This window comes from Patagioenas fasciata, chromosome 3 (assembly GCF_037038585.1).
Source record: "Patagioenas fasciata isolate bPatFas1 chromosome 3, bPatFas1.hap1, whole genome shotgun sequence".
NCBI lineage: Eukaryota > Metazoa > Chordata > Aves > Columbiformes > Columbidae > Patagioenas > Patagioenas fasciata.
This window is the reverse complement of record NC_092522.1, coordinates 73,365,713-73,385,614: the sequence shown is the minus strand read 5'-3', so window position 1 is coordinate 73,385,614 and position 19,902 is coordinate 73,365,713. Positions and strand designations below refer to the sequence as shown.

Below are 19,902 nucleotides of genomic sequence, written 5' to 3'. Positions count from 1 at the left end.
TGCTCTCCCAGCTGACTCCCATGTTACCAGATGTTCTTCCCTCTACTGCTAGTTACTTGACATCTTTAAGTTGTCCCCACACAGCCTCAGGTGGAAAGCAGCAAGATGCTTTTCTAGGATGGAGACCCTGCAACAGTGGTCACCTCCAGTTCAGGTTAAGGACACTCACAATGCAATCAAGAATATCAGTGTACTGAAATACTGTGAGAACAGCACCTTCTCTATCAGGAGCACAGGAGTCAAATTTTGAAGGAGAGTCACTACTGTTCTTTTCAACAGGAAAAAATTAAAGTATTTGGTCTTTTCAGTCTGATGAGGATTTTTTAGAGAAGGTAAAGATTAAAATCACCAAAGCAATGGATGTAAAGTAACAGGCTATATGAAACTTTCCAACCACTAATTCCCACTTTCCCACTTCCCAACACTACTTTTGTAAAACTCTAGATCTGTATCACTTGTTTATCCAGATCACATTAATTCCTTGCCACCAGATGGTAACTTTAAAAAGCGTTTTCAGTCTTCTACTTTTCTGAAGTCAATTAGCTTTTATTAGCTTCTCATGTCAAGAAAATATTTTAAGTGGATTCACAGTCATTTAAGTTAAAAAGTCTTTCGAAGCATTTAGTCACATTTATTGTGCTTGATATTGCATGCGGTACCATTAAATGTTTGAAGTGAGAATAAAAATCATTCCACTAACTGCATGGCTCCGATATTAAAAATAATTGGCTGACAAGTTGCAAAGGTCTGTTTTAAACAGTTTTGTAGCTCCCATTCATTGCAAGAAGCCTACGCCAAAGGCTTTCTGAGTGACAGTCAATTATTTTTCCTTTCAGTACAGCTGTTGGATCAACAGGGATTTTAGATACTGGACAGCTTGTCACAAGACTTGCAGCTGCGATACTCATCTGATATAACATTTAACTTACAAATGCCACAAATTACACTTGTGTATGCATTTACAGATATGTATATCAATCCAAACGTGTACAATACAGAGACATCACTGTTGTTGAGGGAAATCTCTCTCTTCAGTATCTGCTTTCACAGATGCTGTGACAGCTGTACAAAACACTACTGAACTGGCATTCTGGTTCACTAAAAGGGACAGCTTTTCCAGATAAAAAATCCTGAAGTCTTTTTCAGACTAGTGTTGCTAAAGACATAATCTGTTCTGACAAATGCTTTAAGAAAAGTATAAATGTCCCTTTTTTCCAGTCCGCTTCAATCTTCTCCTTCCTCTTTACCCACACATCGCTGTCTCATATAAATCCATTTGTTCTGGAATCAGATAAACATTTGTTTTTCACAGTGCCAGTCACTATGGGTTTGATCTTTCCTTATAACCAACGGAAAAACTCTTGGTGGCTTCAACAGACACTGATAAAGCAATAAAATCCTGTAACTGTCTTTAAAATCATTGCAGAGACTACAGATTAATATAAATACAGAGAATCCCTGCAGCCTGACTGAAACACGAGTATCACTGTAGAAATCCTTCCCATTAATATAATTCAGATTCGGGAACTGGGAAGTGGTTCCCTTTCTGGAAATCACTAATACAGTGTATAAAAAATACCATTCTCATTTCTCTTCCCGGCACGACACATTTGCTTAAGCACAGTTTTATCCTTCAAAGCCTATTAACTATTTCAAAAACAAGATTAAAGTAAATTCCTGCAATTTACAGATTCCTTTTCTCCCACTTTATACATTTACAGGAGATACATGTTATTCAGTATAATCCAGTCAATTTAATGATAAAAAACTATGCCTATTTTTCTCAAATGACATTAGTTTCAGGCATACCACTAGGCTAGTGGAAGATATCCATGATATTAATCAGTTTCTGATTCTCAATGTTATGCTTGTGCTCCAAACATACTGTAATACGGTTTAATAAACATTAAATGTGACTTCATTGGATCACATAAATGAGCCAAGTCCTTCATTGTTTGTGTGATCAAGGAAAATCAACCAATGGCTAGAATATCATCAAATTCATTAACTAACGTATGATTAAATAGGAATATTTTCTGCTGTATAACAGGTCCATAGAAAATCAAAACAAAACAACACATAATCTCACACAGACCTGATTTTCACCTGAAAAAAATATCCCCATCACACTTTTCTTGTGGTAGAGTCCCTATTATCAGTTACTCAGTTGTGTTCCACCAAACTCAGAACTTCACCTTTATTCTACTTATTACTTCAAGCAACAAATACTTTTACACAGCTGCTGCACATCTTATAGATGATCTATTTACAAGAAACCAATGATGCTGACTATCTCAGACAGCAATGCACAGCACAATACAGTTTAATTCTCAGATATGCACTAAAAATTCTGATCCGGGACAACCTGGTTATACCACAAAGAGAAGGAAAAAAAAAAAATAAAGACAAACATTACCTTGAAAACTCAGTAAAGTTACATTAGGCAGGATTTGTATTTTTAAAGAAAAAATAATTTTGTTCCAGAATAGTTTTGCAGTAATCTATGTTTTAATTTACCATACAATGCTATAATACTTTAAAGTAGTGAATACGATGAAGAAGGAAAGGAGTTTTCCATTCAATTACTGAATAATTCAATACAGTTGAAAAGGCTGAAAGTCTTACTCTACCTTGGCAGAGCAGAAAAATGAGAAGTACCAAACATTTCTTCTAAAAGTACTTCTTAAAAATATAATCACAATCCATGCACTAACACTCATGACCACACTTAAGTTATTCCTTGGAGGATTTTGTAAACCAGATTATGAGATAATAAAAGGGCTGGCATCAAGTAGTCAAATAAGCTTTTCTTAACAGTAATGGGATTTTAATCAATACAATGAAAATAATATAGGGTGAAGTGAAATCCACATGAAGGGATTACTATTTGAAAAGAAAAAAAACCCCAGTCTTCTAGAATCCTGCTGGAGACAGTATGTGTGCTTTTTGTTCCTGAACAAGTTTCATTAACCGCGTTGAAAAGCTTCTCCTTATTAAATAATGTACACAAGGGAAAGTACCTTGCTATTTTTCTTTTTTAAAATTATCAATGAAAAAAATGAGGCTACAGTTTTATAAAGCATTTAAGAAAATCAGGTTTCTGTCTCAATTCTAGCAAAACATTTGGTCAAAGTTTTTAAATGTTGTTTTTAGTCATTCATTTAGTCATTTTTTTGGTAAAGTGACCAATTGCCTTCTAGGTACCAGAGAGACTTTGAATTCAAAAGCCACTAAAATTTTAAATGAGTAACTTAAAACAGAGTCTGTCTACTCTATCAAAATGATTTTGTGACACTTCTTATATTTAAAGTTTGGGAGTAGAAGAACAACACCCTGGTCCAAGCCCAAATTATCAGAATAAACACAAAAGTGGAGATGGCTCCCCCTTTCTCACTCCTGTCTCTTTCAGGTAGGCAGATCACGGTGTCTTCAAGGGTCAGCAACCAGAATCCGAATTGTCTTTGATGTGTGGGTGAATGCAGGGATGGAATATAAAAGGCCGGGCTCTCTTCTCCCCCCTAACAAAGCACAACCTCTGCTACAGCTGCTGCCTCTGTGGACAGCAACAGGTCATCTTCTAATCCTATGCAGTACCTAAGACATGTTTAGTCAATACATGACTGGTTAAGGACAAACCAATCTGCCTCACACAGCAAAAGCTATGCAATTACAAAGGTTCATAAAAGGAAAAGAAGAAAAAATAAACCAGTTGTTTATTATAAACCAGAGGCTCAAGAGTAACAAGAATTATCAAGGAACAGAGAAAGCACTGCCCCAGGGCTGAGGCGAGAAAGAGTGACCTTGTTAATGGATAATAGATTAGACATAGCAATAGTCTTCTTCCAACACATATAAGGGGATAAATCTTCCACTGAAATAGTGAAATATATAAGTTCCAGGATAGACATCAGAGAAAATAACACTCACACCACAAAACCTCCAGTAATGAAGACACAGAAGAACTGGAATCAGCTTCCTTGGAAAAGCATGGAATATCCATGCTGCAAGTCTTACAGAAATGGCTAGGCAAACATCCATCTGGGATAACTTAGGCACAGCTTAGGTGCTCAGTATTGGAACATATGGATCGATGACATGACTTCTGCCTTAATTTCTGTGATTAATTCACTCCTGAAACCTCCCAAAAATCTGATAAAGCAATACAAAGCTAAATCATACATCCTTGATGAGTTAAGCTTGTTGAAAAATAGCAATAAAAGTTTTACAGCATCCCGTCCCTGTGCATTAGAGGAGGAGGAGGGAAGCAAGTAAAGCCCATAAAGAGTAATTTTTAAATTTTAAGGTATGCCTTATCAAAGTACCTGAGTGTATCATTTAGAAGAACCAGTCTATCGTGCAAACACCAGGCAGTTTAGCCTTTACTGAGTGGAGAAACAGAAGTAAGTTCAAACCATTATCCAAAGTTTATTTACTCAAAAGCAGGTTTGTGAACTTGTGCTGCTCATTAAAATCTTGGGTGCTAGTAAATCTTAACCATACTACAGGCTGAATACTAAAATGACAGATTTAAGCACTTGAAGACAGATCCAAAAGCTATTGGCTGTTAAAACAATGCTGACTAAAACATAGTTAAGTGAAACTCAATTAATTTACATAATGGATAGAAGATAGAGAAAACAGGTTATTTATGGCCTGAGTAGAATATTGCGACATGAGGTGAAACTGCACATTCTGATGTCTGTTAGAAAATATTAATTTCACAAGAATTAAAATAAAAATGAAACACTTTAAAAATCTTCCTTGCTCCAATAGGTTTCATTATCTAGAAAGTATGCTCTATGACATGAAACAGACAACCTGAAAGGTCAACCAGAAAGACCACCAGATTTGCTGCACCAACCATGATTTGCTGGGATATACTTAAAACACATAGGCCTCAGCAAGGCTAAGGGTTGAATCAAGACATTTACATTAATGGGCCTTTGACAGACTCATACTCAATTTTTTTATACTACACAGAAACCACACAACAGGAGCACCATTACAAGATATATAGCATATGGATACCATTAAAGCTCGATTATAATGAATACTTGCTCATTTATTTCTCTGAGCACTACAGCAAGGAATGTAGCAGCAGTTTCACAGATGTCAGCTGGAAACAGTAGCCTTTCATTTAATTTGCTGAAAGATTGTTCTTTCCTATTAACTTCCTTGTAAAGATGTATCAGTGTTGTAACAATAAAAACCTTATTTTAAAGAGAAGTTTAAACCAATGAAAGCAAATTTCTGGAACAAACTGCTTAGCTGGCTCACTAGCCTCTTTTTAATTCCTTCTCAATAGCTCTTAAACTACCCCACCATTGCACAAGTGTAATTTTGCCTTTACCCTCTGCTACCTGGATTCCTACAGAGGCATATACCACTGGCTTTTTATTACTGCTTGGTGGTGGGCAACGGATTGCTTAATACAGAGCAAACCAACTATTCTGATCAGTTTTTAAAAATGTCATTGTTACACAAAATCCCTTAAGCCAAGTCTACTCAGTGAAATTATAATGTACTACAGTGAGCAAGGTCTGCTCATCAAAAAGCAGTAAACACAAGGTGACTAATTTTTTAATGTGAGATTAGAGCAAGAACACCATGCATTTCGTATGCTGGCTAGGTGCCTCCACCTAACCCAACACTTAGAAAAGAGCCCACATCAGCCCACTGGATTAAGAAGTCAGGTTGTGTGTTTTCCACAACATGAAGACAAGCATGTGAGCTCATCCTCATGTCTGCCCTTACACAAGCCAGCCTGTAAAGAGTTAAAGGTCAGTCACAGCAGTACATGATCATGGAAGTATTGCTTGTTGCGCCATTCATTCTTAAGGTTGACTAGACAGGCATTAGCTCTACTATAGTAAATCCAAATTACATGGCAATATTAAGGAAAACCTGATCTTTGTCAGTTGTAACATGAAAGAACACAACAAAAGTATAGCTAATCTAACAGAAAGTTACAGCATGATCAAACTGATTTACAGCACCGGAGTGCCTAATCCACCACAGAATGACTTCAAAGAATACAAAAGACTTCAAAATATCTCTTTCTCCAAACCATTGGATTTCATGTCACTATTCTTATTTTGCTATGTGCAAACTGAGCTTTATTACTAAGAAAGCTTATGAATCTTGTGTTACACTGGTGAGTGCATAGAAAACACTTAGCAAATTTGAAAACAAAACACTACAAAAACTGAAGATAATGACAAAATGGTTTGAAGCAGACAAAAATAATGAAAATATTAATTATTCACAAAAATGTATCTAAACAGAAAGGAAAAAAACCCACCAAATTTGCTATATTCTTCATTAATTTGATTTGTTCCAAAATTAATTGCTCAATATAACTGCTGTAATAAACTGCATTGCCGTCCGTTTTTTATTTTGAGATACAAGTTAATTTATTCAATTATCTATTTTTTTAATACGGAGAGCAATATGGAATATTTCAGGATCCTAAACACCCTGATATGACACAGGCCGTGAAACACAAATTAGAAGGCAGCATTAAGACGGTGAACACCACCGTGTAATTCACAGTCATTAATGTCAGCCAACAAACCTCAGGTGATTGGTGTGTGTGTGCATGTTTTGTTTCATTTTTCTTTTCTTTTCTTTTTGGGGGTGGAAGACTGGTGTCTCCTGGAGTCATGCATAAAGCGAAGTCAGTATCAGACCTGCCTGAATGTTACTCTCTACCACTAAACCAAAAGAATCTCCTAGGAGGTCCTTTATAAAATTCCAAGGCTTTTATTTGATTAGAGCCTTTCTAACTCCCTTTTTCTCCAGTCCCTTATATCTCTTATTGTTGTTATGAAATAATCAAATTTCTGCTTAAAAGCTTTGCTTTGGGTGGCTCCCAGCTCAGCTTGAGCTGGATCTAACAAAAGACATTGATGACTTTGCTTCAGGCATTTAAGACCAGGTTTGTGATCTCCGCATGTCCTGAGAACAAGTAGGTCAAAGGTGCTGAGCAAATATGCACTCTTAGGCACTTCTGTGTTTAACTATAAAACATGGCACAGCAGGCAGGGAAAACCAGGAGAAACACTCTCAGCAGCTCACTCCTGAGCTGAACTATCCCACTAATGAAGACATCCACATTGATCCCTTGATCTTAATTATTCACAAGCCCTTAAGCCATAACATAACAAGCATCCACCTATCAGTAAGATCAGACTAATTTACATTCTATAGCTAATGCTTTTTTCTTTAAAGGAAGCAATAACCCAGGGAGCTAAAGCACATGTGCAAGAAGTGAAAGACCTCGGTTCAGTTCTCCAGCTGACGAGGTTCAAACCCATGCCTGCTCTGGCAAAGGCTGTCCATGTTTTCTCCTGTTGAAATTGTGCCACAGAACAACCAAAAAGACAGATTCACTGGGGTGAAAACTCCTAGCTTTGGTCTCCCAAAACTCCTTCTCTAACACACTCCTAATTAACACTTCAACAATAACAAAAACCCTAAAACAAGACAAGCAAACCCCCCAAAAGTCTTACGTAAGTAAAGCAGGTTTTTTAACTGTTCCCTGGCAGTGTAAGGATATTGAATACTTTTGGGGAATTTCCAGAGTCTGATGTACAGAGATGCTTTGTGCTTTTTCCCCTTCGACTGTTAAAAATAATACCAAAGATAAACCTGACTGACAATATTTTGTTCAACAGTGTATTTTAGGATTGATAGTTTTATAGCAAAATCAGTTAAACTGTTTAAGAGCATTTTCTCTTATCAATTCCACTGCTTGGATCCCAGTTCGAATTTGTCATCAGTAGCATTTGATTTCCTAATAGACAAGAGGCACTGAGCATGGAGTGCTCTACAATAACCTTAATGCCTCATTAAGAAGTCAAGAAGGGCACAAACACTCCCCCACCCAAGTCACTCTGTCATGCTATTTGATATGCCCAGGTATTTTCTATTGATATGCCCAGATATTTTCTATTTTCCCTTTGTGTTTCTGAAAAACACAAAGGTCATGAAAAATGCAAACTAATATGACCATTACAGTAATTACATTGGTTAGGTTTATTAATTTGTCACAGTTAAGTCAATAAGAGAGTTTAGTAACACAGTTGTATTACTTGATTAGTTTTGAAAGTGATTACCCTAAGAACTCTATTTAATTGGAAGCATCTCAATTTACAGGGTAGCATTTTAAGATTATTCAACATATGCAGGTCAATTACCAGTAATCACTGTTTGATACAAGTGCTTCATGAGACGCTTCAGTACAACACTGGAAAAGAATAAAAGAGAGTTCTAAAAAATACAACTGAACTTCAGTCCTGAAAGACACAATTGAACTTCAGTTCACATTATTATAGTGAAAAAACATATCCAACACTGAAATTGTTAAAATCATTCTGAAATGGAAAAAGATTATAAAAATTTGAGCAAAGATTTAAGAACAGTTGTCTACCTTAAAACAGATGATGACAATTTGTTGGGACTGCCAAAGTACTGAATTGCACTAACTGCACTCATGCCCAGCTGCACATTAATTACCAGATTAAAAAGTTATAATTAATTTTCTTAATATCACTACACTGCTTTTCTTCCTTGAGTTAATAAAAACAGATTGCAATCAATCTTTGTTAATTCACACTGCAGAACAGAACCGCTATAGCTATTTCCATATGCGAAAAGCACCACATGCCTAGTTCTTGCTGTATCTTCTGACATTTTAATGAAATGTTGTAATAAGGCAAATAAATTATATATTAGAATTTGAGTTAATATAGTTAGTATAAAAACTCCATAAGCTTAAAAATGAATTTTAAAAGAATCTCCTTAATGATAAAAATCAGAAGTAGATAGTATTTCAACAGATTTTCAACTAGAAAAGAGGTTTTACTTGTAGTTGCATTGTTGAAAGACTCCACTGCTGAGACTTTTTAAATTTCTTTGTCATTAGAAACCATTAAATGTTCTCCATACCCGTCTGGCCTTCACAGAGCACCAACTGCAAGAAATTTTAAGAACTAATACAGGAAAACAACTGAAGTTCATCAGAGTTCTGATCAAGACCATTCAGTTATAAGTACTGCAAAGATAATTAATATGGCATTCAAGCAGCATACATTTTCCTGTGTCCATATCTGCATTAGTATCAAAAGGTGTTTTTGGAAGATGGAAAGGATTATTCAGGAGTGCTCATGTGAGGGAAGGAGAACCAAGTAAAATCAATGCACATTTTTTCATTTTCCATTTATGCCTGAAAGATATTCTATTTCTACAGCTTCACTGCTGCTTAAAAATTATTTGTCTCCTTGCTTTCTCTCCTTTGTAAAAGATATGAACGAGTGTAAAAATACGAGAATTATGACATCATGTTTTCCAAAGAGCAGTAACCTATTTTATTCTGATGTAATAGAAGTCTTCACGTGGTCAGCTTAGGTGTCAGAAAGGGAAGACTGAATATTCAATAGCAAATGAAGGCTGAAAATGTTTTGATTTTTTTTTTTAGTATTTCTAAAGTCTTCCAGGAGATGGTAAAAACCAAGTAATTCTGTATTTGAGAGAACCTGGAGATAAGAAAAGGGATTTTTAAAGAATACATAGCCTTCAGCAGCAAAGCCAAGTACAACCTGTTTTTTACTTTATCCATTCTCCATATATATCCATTGATATATATATATCTCTCAAACATCTATATGTGTGCATAGATATATACATCCCCTGAATGTATATAAAAATATGCCTAAGAATAGCTTGATTATCACACCTTCCAGAATACTCAAGTACATTAACATATTCAAGACGTTAAGGAATGGTGTATTACATGATAATACACCCGGAGTAATATGATTTATGGACCAGTTCATCCATAACAACTCTAGCATATGTCCCATTTGAGGTATTGCAGAGAAGCAGATCATCTAGGCAACCTCAAAAACATCAGGAGGAAAGGGGAAGGGGAAAGGAAAGGGGAAGGGGAAAGGAAAGGGGAAGGGGAAAGGAAAGGGGAAGGGGAAAGGAAAGGGGAAAGTAAAGAGGAAAGGGAAAGGAAAGGGGAAGGGGAAAGGAAAGGGGAAGGGGAAAAGAAAGGGGAAGGGGAAAGGAAAGGGGAAGGGGAAAGGGGAAAGGGAAAGGGAAGGGGAAAGGAAAGGGGAAGGGGAAAGGAAAGGGGAAGTGACTGAAAAATAGCCAGCCCAGAAGTCTCAGAAGACATATGTGGGACAAGGTATCCAGTACAGCTCCCAAACATTAATTTTCACAAGCTATGAAACTGAAACATCAGAAAATATACTCTGAGAAGCAACTCGTAGATCTAGAAAACATGATGCATCCAGGATTCAGATTCCTCTTTATGGAAGACATGGGGACAAGGGCAGAATCACAGTTCAGCAGAAAAAACTTCAGAGGTGAAGATCACCACTGGTGTGCTTCTCCTCCAAAATAAAAATGTATTAAAAGAGGGCAGCGGGCATAGAAAAAGAATAGCATGGTTAGAAAATACATAAATCAGAACAGGATCAAAGATGGATTACAATAGTTCTTGATTTACAGAAAACACACAAGCAAAAGCCACTGGGTGATCTCAGAAACTTGTAAAAAACCCTCCAACTTAGATTAAGGATTCAAATAAGGTCTGGATGCTGAAGAGACACTAAAAGCAGCAACGTAGCTGGTTTCCAACCAAAGCCAGAGCTATTACATTGATTAACCTGTGATAATGGCAAATAAGTATAGCACTACCAGTATCTGTATTTAATGCTACGATTATTGTTTATAAACAAGGATGTGTTCTGTATTCAGCTGGGTGTATGAAGCTGGTCATAAACCTGAGCAAACCCAACTAATGATAAGCAGTTATGCAAGCAAGAAAGACAATAATTCTTCCATCATCTTAAGATTTCTGAAAAGAAAGGAAACCCTGCAAATCTCACCAAATGCTAAACATAACAATTAATGAATAATCAACTTTAATTTCTGTTAAAATATAATGCTAAATATCAGTCTGCGTGAATGTACTCATTTTTCTGACATAATGGACTGATTTCTAGAGAAAAAAGCCTATTTTATGCTGATTCGTTGCTTTAAAGTCACTCTAAAAGATTAAATGGAAAACAGCAATGAAAGAATATCTAATGTATCCATGAAAATGGATATGCCATCAATTTCAGAAGAACAAAAGATGTCATAGGTTCTTGCAACTAGTCAGCTTAAAATTCAACATGCTTATAAAAATGTCAAAAAGAACACTCATCAGCCTTCGTATAATGAAACTTAAACCAACAAAATTCAAGTTTCACAGTATTAATAAGATTATGAAATACTATAAAGGGAAGTTTAACATTCAGATAAGTGACACAGTTATTTGTGATATACATGACACAACACAACTGCATCAGTTACAGGTAGGGTTTCAGCTGTCCAGCTGGGAGCTTGTAGTTTGGAGGAGGTTAAGGAGAGATCTTCTCATATCAGCAGCAATAAGAAACATATAATGATGAATAAAGATATACCTATATACACACACATATATCTATGTGCATATTTGCAACAAAAGACGTACTTTGAGAAGTAACTGCTTGAGAGACTCCAGCCTAGAGCCACAAAGATGATGAAGGGAGTGGAGCATCTCCCTTATGAGGAAAGGCTGAGGGAGCTGGGTCTCTTTAGGTTGGAGGAGACTGAGGGGCAACCTCATTAATGTTTATAAATATGTAAAGGGTGAGTGTCACAAGGATGGAGCCAGGCTCTTCTCAGTGACAACCAATGATAGGAGGGGCAGGTCCTGTCTGACCAACCTGATCTCCTTTTATGATCAGGTGACCCACCTAGTGGATGAGGGGAAAGCTGTAGACGTGGTCTATCTAGACTTCAGCAAAGCCTTTGACACCGTCTCCCATAATATACTCCTTCAAAAGCTGATAGCCCGTGGCTTGGACAAGTGCACTCTCTGCTGGGTTAAGAACTGGCTACTCAAGGACAACTGCTCCTCTAGCTTTGTGGTACCTGGCTCCTAATGTTTGTAACGGGAGCTGGTTCCTGCTAAAACGTACAAATGTGTTTCATCTTGACCTAAGCCACATCCTGTGCATCTTTATGTACACCTCCAACTCTCAAATGTGTTTGGCAACTCAATACTAAGGGTTCTCTCACATCGTCTAGGCAGCGGTAAAGTATGTCACACAAATAACTTCTCATTATCTGCTAGTATCAAGGTGACAGCAGCAGTTATCCAGCTAAAGCAAGGGCACAAGCAGCACCAACATCTATATACTGATTCATAAAACCCTATTTTCAAGAAATGCCATTTCAAAATCTCGCAGGCAGTTTTAACTATCAGGAAGCAAACTAAGGATCTGATGCAGCTTTCCCATGCTTGTCACGACCCACCCTCTGTCACTGTGTTTCAGCAAGGGCCTGGTTCATTTATGACCAGTCTAGTAGAAAATTTGAAGTGCCTGGTTGGTACATCCCACCTACTGGTACATGCCACAAGTGACCGGGGTGAACTTCCTACTCCTGGTCTCTTCTAGGGCAAAACAGAGAAGAGCGTAACATGCTTATCCTGACTCAAGTCATCCCCTCCCACCCTTCCAGCACAGAAAACTTTCACATATTCTTCATAATGAATACTCGCACACTTCCCATTCTTTTTAAGCCATCAATACAAAAATTTGTGAGGGGAAGGTTTTGATGCTCTGCAAAGAGCGTCTGCTGTGGAGAGGGGCAAAACTCACAAAGTGAAGACCAAGACCCTCCAGTAACCAGCTGGCTCCTGTGTGACTGTCTGGCACAAGGGTTGTTCTGTTTAATAAAAGAAGACTATCTATTGTTATCATTACAGAGATCTACAAAGTGTTTGCAATCATGCATTTAATGTTGAGGAATCACATTACTGTTATTCACATAGGGTTTTACACAGACTAGTATGATAGCAATGAACTTGTAAGTATTCATGCTCATATTACAGTGCACTAATAAACTGGGGGAAGATAGTGTTTAAACTTTGAATTTGGGACCAGAATCTCCTTCTTTTGGCTATAAAGACAGTACTGGAACTGAGAAAGATGTTGTGCAGCAGCAATAATAGATCCCAAATTCTTCCTGTGATATTGCCAGAGGGCAGCCTCCCACACAAGTTCAGTATTATAATATTGAATTGAAGTGGTTCTTTGAATAATACTGCTTTACATTATGAGCTATTGCCAAAATGATATTCCTCCCCCACCTGCTGCCAAACAGATATGTTCCTTGAACCATCTCTTGGAATTTTTCTTGTATTTTTATAACACGATTTTTTTTTTCGTTGCTTAATGGCAAATCAGACCCCACCACAGGTCAAAAGTATCTACCCTGAAAACTGCACTGATGTGTACTGATACCTACAATCAGAAAATCTTCATTTTAATAACACTCTCAGACCCAGCGAGTTTTTTTGTGTGACCATGGAAGAATTATTTATAGAAAGCCAAAGGAAAAAATGAAAGTTGTTTGTTCTTTTTAAATGAAATATAAATTTACAATAGTTCATTTAATTCTTGCTGAATACAAAGCACTAGTCATGCAACGCAAAACAGGCTACTCATTTCAAACAAGGCAAAGACATGGCAAGCAGTTTGCTTACTGTGATGTTCTAAAACAATTAAATTGGTAATCAGACAGCATAAAACATGGTGATATCAAAATGCCCAAACGCAAAGCTATTTTTTCAGGTTTATTTTGTACCCAGTACCGACTCAAGAAATGTAGGGTTGTTTATGAATCACACAATGAATCAGTGGTTTAACCAGCAACCAAAATGACAGTACTAAAAAGATGTATCCTTTGCTGAAATCATTCTTGTCACCGGTTATTTATAAATTAGGACGGAATTCATTTCCAGAATTCAAAAAGTTAGTTATTTCAATTATTTGCCTACGGTCTTGTTTAGTCAATGGAAAGAGATTAGTATCTCTAGAAGGCAAATCATTCTATCCCAAAACGTATGTCTAACTCCAGATAAATAATTTTTAGATAGGTAAAGTTCAGCTAGGATTTATCTCTTTGTATCCAGTACTAACATAAATCCACACTGTGACCCAAACGCCTGAAGGACAAAGTCTGGTTTCAGTTGGTCTGTTTTGCTACAAGGAAAATTTCAGTGTTTAACTTAACATCCAAGTCATTCTTGTTACTATTACCACTTCAATTTATGACATCAGTGAAGCATTTGCCAAAACCACACTCACAGTGCCTTTACTAGGCATGCAAACTAGACTACTTCTAGCTTTTTCTTCTAAGGTAGTTTTGATTCCTTCCTCTCAAATTACATCGACGTTAGACAGAAGGGATAAAATTAAAGATGCCACCTAAAAACAACTCCTGCATGGTCCTACAATGACAAACAATGCAAGACTTTCTCCTTTACAACCCCTTTAAAAAACAGGTTTTTATTTTCCAAAGATAGTCAGATTTGAAGAATAAGCTTTATTTAGGTCTAGTATTTTCATTTTTAAATTTATTTTAGACACTAGAGTTAGCAGAAAATTTAATTTAGCCATTCTGACGTAGGACAAGTAAAAGCATGAATCACTAATTCCCTTAAAGAAGATAGAATCATACATACAACTTGATGCTTACGAAAAATTTGCAAAATAATGTAACATTCACATTTCAGGCATTTCTGATGGTATACGCAGGGACATTAAGTTGTCCAAAAAGGTGTAAGGAATTTATGTGTTCGGTTCCTTTCTTTACATTTTCAAATTTTTCCGCTCCATTAGGATTCCTTCACAAATGATAAAGGAATATACTCTTAAGTGCACTGACTATGATGTTTTAAAAGTCCCAAAACTCAAAGAGAACTGTTCTGTTATCCACTGAAATCTACATATTTTCTTAAGAATACCAGAGTTCTTCTAATAAGGTAGGACACTAAAGACATTTTGAAGGCTATCTATTTCTCAAGGCACATGAGACCCAAAATAGGTTTTGAAATGGGGAATCACTTTGAAACTTTTAAAATATTTTCAAGGAAGTTCTGTTGTCTGAAGATCAACTTTTCATACCTCAGTGTTTGGTTTATCAGTCACATTTCCTCCTAGGTGGAAGGTACTCACAGATAAGCTCCTTCAAATACCTGCAACCTAAAATATGGTCTGTGCTCTGAAATACCAGAGCATATGCCCCAGAAGAGAACACAACCTGTGCCTGTGTCACCTGGGCAGATACTGTGACATTTTAGCACGAAATCCCTTGCAAAAGTCACCAGGCTCTGGTGAGCAAGCAAGACTGGTGGGGGGAGCCATCCTGCTCAGTGCAACTGCCACAGAACAGGAATCTCATCTGGTGGTAAAACATAAAGCATTCAAAATAAAATGTTATGGGCATATTTTTCCTTGTTATTCTATTGTTTCCAAGTAACATGTGAGAAAAAAAGATTGTTTTTTGAGGCTGTGCTGTGGGTGTATCTTATTATGAATCCATATGGTAGCTCTGAGGGCTCAGTAAGTCCAAGAAGTGCTTGAGCGTACCACGAACGCTTTGAGGCCTGAAAAGGTCTTTGATGTAACTTAAATACTCTGTACAAAACGTGATCATTAAAACACCAATAATTTAGGAAAAAAAAAATCAAAAGAGGACCCTTGCTTTAAAATCATGCTGACAACATCCCAATAGAATAAATATTGCAGTTTTGTCATTTCCATCCTCAGTTACTTACAAATGAGTAACTACTTTGTTCATATAATGTAGCAAGTCCTCTATCTCACTTAGTAAAATATATAATATCGAATTCAACTCATGTCCACTGTTTATGTATAATCAATGCTAAAGTATAAAAGGCAAAAGGTCCTAGGCTGATGTCTGTCACAGTAAATGTTTTATGTTTATGTTGAGTAAATCTTATCACACAAATTAATCCAATTTATTTCAAACTCCTCCTTTTTGACTTCTGTTAGCCACCCCTGCTCTGACCTACTCCACTCATACTTCAGAGCTTTTCCTTCCATACAGAACTTCCCGTGGTCCCTATATCTATACATTATTTACTTCTGTCACTGAGCCAGTGGAATGCGCACAGTATCCCCCTCAGCCACCACAACATTTGAAACCGGCTGGACATCCAAAAAACCCATTTCTAGTTTGTTCTGTTTCCAGAAATAAAAAAATTATTATTTAGCCCAGTTGAAAACGTTTTCATTAAGGTAAGGCATTGAATATTTTTCAAAGTTTCAGATGCACTTCACGGTTATATGATACATTGATTCTTCATAAAAAGCCAGGCACCTTAATGTCTACAGTAATGCTACATGGTAGCACACAAGGGATCATAAATAACCTTAAAACAACTATTCGACTGGTCAAAATACAGAGAGCAAACATTTTATGGAAAATGTTTTTGTTCATATAAGAATGCTTCCGGGCTGCTTATTATAAAGTAGCAATGTGGTCTTATTGGAACTAATAGTGACTAAAAAAAAGGGGTGAAAAAGTGACATAAAGAGACAATTTTCATCCAAAAGAGAAAAACATCGTACAGGATCTTATACTGAGAAGTTTACTCCTGATCAACCCAATAGACTAACAACAAACTGGATTCTTCTCTCTATTTCACAGCTGGGTGTCATCCAATAAACACAATCCCCATACAGCTTCCTTTTTAATAGTTACAGGGGTAAAAATAAATAGATACATTAAAAGGGTTACTTGATCCTGCTAACATGATGCAAGCTGGACATCTGTTAAGATTACTGAAATCAATAAGAAAGTTATAATTTCACATTTTTTAATTTCTATAAATCTAAGAGGTATATTACAGAAGTGCACAAGCAATTTGACCACTCAGTCATAAATTATTTGAAGTTTTCAGAAAAAAAGGAAAATGAAAATTTTACCAAGAAGAAGTCATATTGTCATGGACCACTGAGAAGAAAAATAAAGGCTCATGAACTAGTAGTATTTTAAGAAGCTGTTACAGTTCCTGTTCTAGAAGTATTGAAGATGAAATATCTACACAAAGGATTTAGGTGAGGGAGGAAAATAAATAAACAAATAAATAGATAAAGAAAAGTGGGTTTGCAGCTTGTGCTCCTTATCCCCAAAAGAAAACCAGAAATCTGTTATGTCACCACCGCTTCATACACTTTTTCCCTCTCCAGCCTCTCTTCGTACCAATGTTTTCAGCCAGAAGAGTCAACAAGTGCTATACAAACTGGTTACTCAAATAAGCAAGTGAGTCATAAAAGAAACTACAAATTTGGCAGTACAAGCAGAAGTGAGAAATGTTGAAGATACAGAGCAACATCAAGAACACAAGAAATAAGAAAATGCAACTGAAATGTTTAGAAAGAAATAAAAGGAAATCCCAGGACTAACCACTTAAAATGTACCTTGGAGACAAATGGAAATTTTACAAACGCACTCAAGAATTGGCTAATACTTTTAGCTGAAGAATAGTACAGTGAACTTTTTAATATATTTGATAATTAGGGTTCCACAAATAAGACAGTATGTGTGCCATGGTCGTTAAGTTGTAAGGAAAGAAGCAGGATGAAGAAAAACTGGGGAAGAGTACAAGGCCTTAGGTGGATGCTTTTGGTATATAATGACATACTCAGGAAAAGTACATATGTATGTTTACACACAGAGGCACCGAGGAGAGAGCAAGTCTGGCTATGATGATACAGGACGAGCAGAGAAAACAAACTATTTTGCAAAGAACATTTGCATAGTGAAACAAATATCCAGCTCATCTGCTAATCCAAAAATAGTAATTTAAAAATAACCACTGACACCCACAATCTATTGTGAGTGCTCTCCAATTTGAAGCATAAATCAAAATAAAATGAAATAAAATACTAATCAGAAATGAGGCGTATTAGGTCTGTAATATATGCAGGCTTCAGTAGCTTAGCATCTCCTAAGCCTGGATGACAGCTTATTTGTTTACGCACAGTATTATGGAAGAGTCATCTAGTGAAGGTCAAATCTAGACAGATGTGCAAGGATTCAGAATGAATAACCAAGAACCCAGCTCCTAATGTAACTTTTTCTGCCACAACACATGAAGTTATCTCAGCAGAGATCCTTTTCCACTTTGGTACCAGATAAGAAATTAATCCCTTTTGCACCATCACCTTGTAGTGTCTGTGGCTGACATCTGCAGTGCACCACAGTAGTTGTTGTGAAAAGCTTGGAATAAAATGATAAAGACCAATCACAGAATCTGGACTATTTGAAAAAAACATTGACATATTAATAAATAAGTAGGTATTTAGGTAAGACATAATTATCAGCCTAAGACATAAGACACAAGACAAATTATCAGCCTAAATACCTTAAATATGTTTACATAGACTATGTAGAATAAGTTACTGTTGTGTTGCAATTACAAATGTATGCTACAGTTTCATATTCAGAAGTTTTAGTAACGGCTTAAGGACAAATAATCAACAAACTTCAAGCTGTTGTGCTACTGCACTTCTGCAGAACTCATTAAAGTCTGTTGAGAAGAAATCATTAGCATGTGTGAGTGTAACTTAAGTCCAGGGATCACCACTGGTCAGCAGTTAATCAGCCTCTTCAATATCAAGAAAGTTCAGGAGGTGCTCACTCCCTCCTGTTCCTGCACACAGAGCTGCTTTTTCCCTCCTGCCCCACTTCTGTTTGAAAGGAAGGCAGATAAGCTGATCTGAACTGACACACCAGGGGTTTCTGTAGGACTGGCTCTGGGGCGTTTACTGGGAAGCCTGAAGCAAACACAGCCGACCAAGCAAACATGTCAGCATATGTCCCACTCTGGAGAAAAGGTGTACCCATAAAAATACAGAACAAGCAGAGAACAGTGGAAGATGCTGACTGTCAAGGAGGGAATCATGTAAAAACACACAACACAACGCCAACACGTGTCCATGTGAAATTCTTCTTGATCCACTTTTTTGTGGTGCTCGGGTTTATTTGCAGCATAAAGAAAGCTGATGTGTCCTTAAAAATACACAAATATATCCCACAGGTCTAAGTTTCAATATTCTTCCCCAGGCAGTGCAAAGAAAACATTTTTTTTACCAGCACAGTATCAGCACTAGCAGGCCTGACACAGACCAAAGAATTGCTGACGTGTCTGGAGTAAGATACCAGAGGCCAGCGGTGATTGCAGGAGAGCACACGCCTCCCGGAGCAAACACACAGCTGCCTTCAAAGCACAGCTGGCCAAAGAAAACCCACTCCCCTGGAGAGGGTGCAAACCAGCAAGTCTCTTTTAGCAGGTATTACTTTTGTATCTTGAAATGAAGGACACATTGATACTGCATTTGAAAACAGGTGAAAATAAGAGCACAAAGTAGCTCGAAACATCCTTTCAGAGCAGCACATGCCTTTTTGCTCTTAACCTGCCTATAACAATGCTAAAAGCCATTAAGGGTTTCAGGAAAAGTGATGAGCAACATACTGACAAAAAAGCAGTCAGGTCTGAGCTGAATAAATGTATTTCTATGTGCATTCTTGTGCATAAAATGTGTATCTACTTAAATTTTCCAGTATAAACTGTAGAACCTAGGATATTGTATCAACTTTTATCTAGCTGGAAAGAAAAACTGTGCAGCAGTTCTAATAGTTCTGTGGTGAAGATGGTTTTGACATAACTTTTTATATGAGCTAGTCATCAACAAGCAGTTATTTTACCTCTTGATATTAAGCAACGCCCAAGGTATCCCAGTGGGAGTGTTGAAAGCAGGTAGCAATTTCTCTCCAAGCTCCACTGCCTTTTTTCGGAAAACCTGGAAGTTAAGAAGAAACAAAGTGTTGGAAAATACACTGTTGATCCCACTAAATTAATTTAGATAATACCATTACTGAGCATATAGTATAAATCATCTCAGCACAACGAAGTGTCCCTGTTTTTTTAGAGTGATGCCAAAGGAATGAAGCTGGGCAACCCATTTTCCCTTTCACATGGTA

General features: G+C 36.9%; 1 protein-coding gene across 2 annotated transcripts in view; it reads right to left on the bottom strand.

Moving 5' to 3' along the window:
- Positions 1-19,902, bottom strand: part of MAN1A1 (mannosidase alpha class 1A member 1) — a 146,694-nt gene that overhangs the window by 42,054 nt on the left and 84,738 nt on the right. For both annotated transcript variants that reach the window (XM_065835052.2, XM_071806598.1), the window contains exon 5: positions 19,627-19,721. In XM_065835052.2, coding sequence (XP_065691124.1) covers positions 19,627-19,721 — 95 coding nt within the window. The remainder of the gene's footprint in view (positions 1-19,626; positions 19,722-19,902) is intronic.